This window comes from Rhinolophus sinicus, chromosome 1 (assembly GCF_057876585.1).
Source record: "Rhinolophus sinicus isolate RSI-liver-muscle chromosome 1, RSI-T2T, whole genome shotgun sequence".
Taxonomy (NCBI): Eukaryota; Metazoa; Chordata; class Mammalia; order Chiroptera; family Rhinolophidae; genus Rhinolophus; species Rhinolophus sinicus.
Window position 1 is genome coordinate 83,532,788 of NC_142501.1, and position 6,000 is coordinate 83,538,787.

General features: G+C 34.6%; 1 protein-coding gene across 7 annotated transcripts in view; it reads right to left on the bottom strand.

Annotated features, from left to right (window-relative positions):
- The window catches only part of POC1B (POC1 centriolar protein B), a 141,671-nt gene that overhangs the window by 88,353 nt on the left and 47,318 nt on the right, over positions 1-6,000 (bottom strand). For all 7 annotated transcript variants that reach the window (XM_019742146.3, XM_019742145.3, XM_074325301.2 and 4 more), the window contains exons 8-9: positions 5,883-5,951; positions 5,012-5,164 (exon numbers count right to left, since the gene is read on the bottom strand). In XM_019742146.3, the coding sequence (XP_019597705.1) occupies positions 5,012-5,164; positions 5,883-5,951 (222 nt within the window). The remainder of the gene's footprint in view (positions 1-5,011; positions 5,165-5,882; positions 5,952-6,000) is intronic.

Sequence of the window (6,000 nt, forward strand, 5' to 3'; positions counted from 1 at the left end):
GAACACCTAATTACCTCAACCCCAACAGGCTTTCTCCAAGGCACACAGTATTGAAGCTGTCAAAAATGAATGACAAAGAAAGAATCCTCAAGGCAGCCAGGGAAAAGAAGAGGGTAACCTACAAAGGAAAGCCCATTAGATTATCATCAGATTTTTCAGGAAAAACTCTGCAAGCCAGGAGGGAATGGAACCAAATAGTCAAAGTATTGAAAGACAGAAATTATGAGCCAAGAATAATATACCCAGCAAAGATATCCTTTAGATATGAAGGAGGAATAAAGACCTTTCCAGACATACAGAAGCTAAGGGAATTTTCTAATACACGACCTGAACTACAAGAAATACTAAAGGAGGCTATTCGACCACCAACAGGGACAATTTGTGGCAACCAAAATATAAAAAGGGGGAGAGTAAAGGCCTGAACTGGAATATGGGAATGGAGAAAGTAAGCATGCTGAAGAAAATGGAATACTCTAAATATCAAACTTTCTTTTACATAAACTTAATGGTAACCACTCAAAAAAAATTCAGAACCGAAATACATACTGTAAGGAAGAAACAGAGGGAAAAATCATAGAATATCACCACACAGAAATAATAGACAACAACAAAAAGGCACAGAAACAATGGAGACACAGTCTTACCAGAAAACTAAAGATATAATGATAGGAAATCCTCACTTATTAATAATCACCCTAAATGTAAATGGACTGAACTCACCAATAAAAAGGCACAGAGTAGCAGATTGGATCAAAAAACTAAACCTAGCTATATGCTGTCTCCAAGAGACACATCTCAGCTACAAGGACAGGCATAGACTCAAAGTGAAAGGGTGGAAATTGTCACTCCAAGCAAATGGTATCCAGAGGAAAATCAGCTGTAGCAATACTGATATCAGATGAAACAGACTTCAGGGTGAAAAAGGTAACAAGAGACAAAGATGGACATTTCATAATGGTAAAGGGGACTATCTAACAAGAAGACATAACAGTCATCAATATTTATGTCCCCAATCAGGGAGTACCAAAATATACCAAGCAACTACTAATAGAACTAAAGGGAGAAATTGACCAAAACACAATTATACTAGGGGACCTAAATACATCATTGACAGCTATGGATAGGTCATCCAAACAGAAAATAAGTAACGAAATAGCAGTCCTAAATGACACATTAGATGAAATGGACATAATTGACATTTATAGAGCACTTCATCCTTAAACATCAGACTATACATTTTTTTCTAGTGTACATGGAACATTCTCAAGGATAGACCATGTATTGGGACATAAAACTAGCCTCAGCAAATTTAAGAAGATTGAAATCATACAAAGCATATTATCTGATCACAAGGCTTTGAAATTGGATATCAACTGCAAAAAGAAAGCAGGAAAAACCACAAATACATGGAGATTAAACAATATACTTTTAAAGAACGACCGGGTCAAAGAAGAAATTAGAGGAGAGATCAAAAGATACATAGAAACAAATGACAATGAAAATACATCCTACCAACATTTTTGGGATGCAGCAAAAGCAGTTTTAAGAGGGAAATTTATATCATTATAGGCCTATCTCAAGAAATAAGAAAAATCCCACATAAATAACCTCACGTTGCAATTTAAAGAAATAAAAAGAGGAGAACAAATGAAACCCAAGGTCAGCAGAAGAAAGGAAATAATAAAAATCAGAGCAGAACTAAATGAAATAGAGAACAAAAAGACAATAGAAAAAAGTAATGTGATAAAGAGCTGGTTCTTTGAAAAGATTAACAAAATTGACAAACCCTTGGCTAGACTCACTAAGATATAAAGAGAAAAGACACTAATAAACAAAATCAGAAATGGAAAAAAAAAGTCTTGCTAATTTTCATATATTTCCAAAGTAACATGTAAGCTGACCTTGCCTAAAGCTTTGGAAAAACTTCAATCCACAAAATTTACTTAATCAAAATGAATATAGCACCACTTCTAGTCTGAATCTTACTAGTCTATTCTAAGTGCTATTTTTAAACTAACAGTTTTTGCTCTATGGGGACCCAGACATTAATATCAAAACTAATTTTATATTTAACAGTTATTTATTCATAATATTAAATATGTTCTCTGTCCAGAAAACTTTACACCCTTGGTCTATTATAAGAGATTTTAAAGAAAAATAAATTGAACAATCGGTGGTTCATCTGCATAATCCTATCACTGCTCTGGCATTTTATATCCCAGAATATGAAGGTACTTTTACAAATATACGTCATATTATGTACTTAATTTAAGCAACATGAGTGCTTATAGATCATTTAAACTGGGTACACACAGGCTGACTTTCTAACAGCCACAAACATAATTCAGTCACAATGCTCAACATGCTGTACAATATTAACTGAACTCTAACTCCAAGATGAAAAGTCAGTTTTTAATAGGTTTTTTTAAGTGTTTATGTCAAAAATTCAGTTGAGAGTGGCTTTTCATGGCTGGGGTCATCCTGACCTAGCCATACAAAGCAACCCAGCTAGTTTACTGCTTTCTGGCTGCACTGTCAGAACAGAGGTACTCAGACAACTTGTTGACATTTTAAAGAAAGTCCAGCACTCCTAAATGGTCTGAGGCTGACAGTAAATCACAGGGAAAATGGCTTGAATGGCTTGAACCGCCACAGGTGAGGTAGTGTGGTGTCATGGAAATATCACTGAATGAGGAGTAAGAAGACCAGGGCTCAGGCTGCAGCTCTGCCACCCATCACTCTGGAAAGGTGGCTGAGGGGATGACAGGGCAACAACAACACTGATGGTTAAGCTCGGCCAAGCCACAGAAATGCTAGAATCAAAAACACCGAGAGTCGAGAAAACCAGGTTGGGTTAAACAAGGAAAAGAAACTCAACTTAAAATATACTTCACATATATTTTATGTGAATATACCGGGGGGGTGGGGGGGTTCCAAAAAAAATGTATACACATGGCTTGTATTCATCTTTTGTCATCAGTATACATGGAGTATTACAATTTTAATACAGTTTTTTCCTTTCTTAAAATGTGTACACATTTTTTGGCACCCTCTGTATATGATCCTGGGGGATCAAAAATAGATCTATCATTATAGAAACTGAAACACAAATGTAATGAACCTCAATCAAACTACATTATATTCTTTCTTTCAAAGAAATAGAAGGGAAAAAAATGATTTAAAAATTGGCATGAATAAGTAGTAAAGCATAATGGTAAATACTTTATTTACCATTGAAGAACTGGAAAGATGGTTTGAAGTTGGAAAGGTCCAAAAGTATAATAAAGGACTGGACATAAACATTACCATGGAAAAAAATACGACAGAAATCCCAAAATGTAACTAGATTAAACAAAATCTGAAAAATAACCTCCAAAAACTTAAAAGTCTTAAAAATTTAAACACACACACACCTTGAGACTAACAGAAATACCTGAGATAACAGAAAAGACCAAGACTAAGGAAACCAAAATTAACGAAATGATTGGGGGGTGGGACTTCCACACAAGACCATGGAAGGGGGTATGAATAATGCATGAGGCGACTATGAATTGCCACTTAGGAATAAGTCTTAAGAACTCAAAACACTCTGCCATAAAAAAGAATGAAATCTTGCCATTTGAGACCTAGAGTGTAGTATGCTAAGTGAAATAAGTCAGACTGAGAAACACAAATACCATATGGTCTCATTTGTATGTGGAATCTAAAGAATAGAATAAATGAGCAAACAAAACAGAAACAGACTCATAGATACTGAGAAAAAACTGATGGTTGTCAGAGAGGAGGGGGGTTAAGGGAATGAGTGAAAAAGGTGAAGGGGTTAAATACAAATTGGTAATTACAAAATCGTCATGGGGTGTAAAGTGTAGCATAGAAAATATAGTCAGTATTGTTGCAACAACTATGTACAGAGTCAGGTGGGTACTAGACCAATTGGGGAATCACTGCATAAATTATATAAATGTCTAATCACTATGAATTACACCTGAAACTAATACAAAATAATATTGAACGTCAACTGTAACTGAAAAAAAAAAATAGTTTTTTAAAAAGAACTAAAACTACCAACTCTAAAAGCAAAGAAAGGCTTTGTAAATTCTGAAAAAGAACATCAGACGAACAGGAAATAATGATTAGGTACGAACTCTTGGGGGGAAGAAAAGGCTTAAGGAGAATCATGCAAAATGAAAAGAAATAGAGTAATAACAGCTAAGTATCCAGCAAAGATGAATATTTCCTTTGAAGAGAGTAGAATATTTAAATCTATAGGACCTAAGGGAAATTGTCAACAAAAACCTACAGCTAAATAGATAATTACATATTTGAAAATACCAGGGGTGCCAAAAACATGTATACACATGACTTGTATTCATCGTTTGTTTTCCACTGTGAAGGCACACGGTGGAAAGTTCGCGAACTTCATTGTCCGACCTCGTATATTGAGTATTACAGTTTTAATACAGTTTTTTTCCTTTCTGAAAATGTGTATACATTTTTTTTGGCACTCTCTGCATATGTAAGCAAATAGTAAAATGGTCTCAATTATTAGGTTTAATGTGCGAATCTCTTCTTTTTACATCCACATGACTGTTTTGCTATAAAAGGGCGTGAAGATATTTGTTTCAATAACTGTTATAAAAATTCTTGTCCTTGATCCCTGTTCTCTGGACAGCCATCACACGAGCTCCCTAAGCACATCTAGAATAGTAAGCTTGTTCAGACTTCACAGTCACCAGGGGCCTTCGATTTCATTCCTCATTCCTATTACTATTCACACAACTTTAAAGTTTCATGCTTAAGCCTTCAAGAAGCAAATATGAAAGGCTTTAGAACTATTACACCCTACCATATTTATAGCTTTATTAGTGAAAATAATTGTTTCTCGAAGTGCTGCTGTTTTAAGGCAGGACTAGATTTTATATAATTAAGTACAATTTCAAGTATCTAGTTGACCAGTAAGCCCAAAATGTACACTTACAAAGAGCAGCGCCAATATGTACAAAGTACTCACTTCAATGGCCTCAGTTTTTCCTTCACGGGGATGTGGTGTTCTCGGGTAGATATCAAGAAGATGTGGTGGCGAATCAAAATGTAATCTTTTGAGATTTCTTTTAACAACATCTTTACAATTAACTTCATCAAAGTTAGTCCTCCATAATAAAACCTATTAAGGAAATGAACCACATTGGCAGTTATTGATTTGCATGTATAAGCAATAGAACGGATTTTTTAAAAAATAAATATACAGAATTGTCTCTCAAAATAGTCAGGAAGGCTAGATATATATTTCAACAACAATACTATTCCTCAATAGTTTTTTTTTTTTTTTAAGGAGGGAAAGATTGAGCATTTTGAATTGCCTTTGCGTCCAGGTGACAATTCATATTAAATTCATATTACCTTAAATCCTCTAATTTTTTTTTTTAAAGCTCAAAATCATGTTGTCCACTTTATTCAGTAAGTCTGGCTATGAATGACTTTTGGTCATTTCAAATAAATGCAGATTTTTCTACATAAAAAATTTACATTTACCATCTTTAAGAGCCTTAGCATTAGAAAAATCAGACAGACAGACAAAATATTAGGCAATAATTCAAGTGAAAGTGCCACACCAATATCAGGCATTCAGTGAGTGTCAGCTACATGTACAATTAAGTGTAAAGATGACCAAAAGAAAATAACTGCTGTTTGAGTTTCAAAACCTATGAGAACGGGCATTGTTTCAGCTATGTAATAGCAGACTTCCTGGCATTAAATTAAAATGTAAACTCATAAATACTCATCTTAGCATATACAAACTAGCTGGTTGTAAAAATCTTTGCTGAGGTCTTGGATTCCTTTACTCCAACTGAACCAAAGAGGGAGCTGAAAGATTTACAAACCTGTGCATCCGCACCTCCGGATGAAAATAGCTCTCCACCTTTGGAAAATGAAACAGTAAAGACAGGTCCCTAAGAAATAAATAGAGAAAAGAAAAAGAACTTGATGATGTTTTTCTGA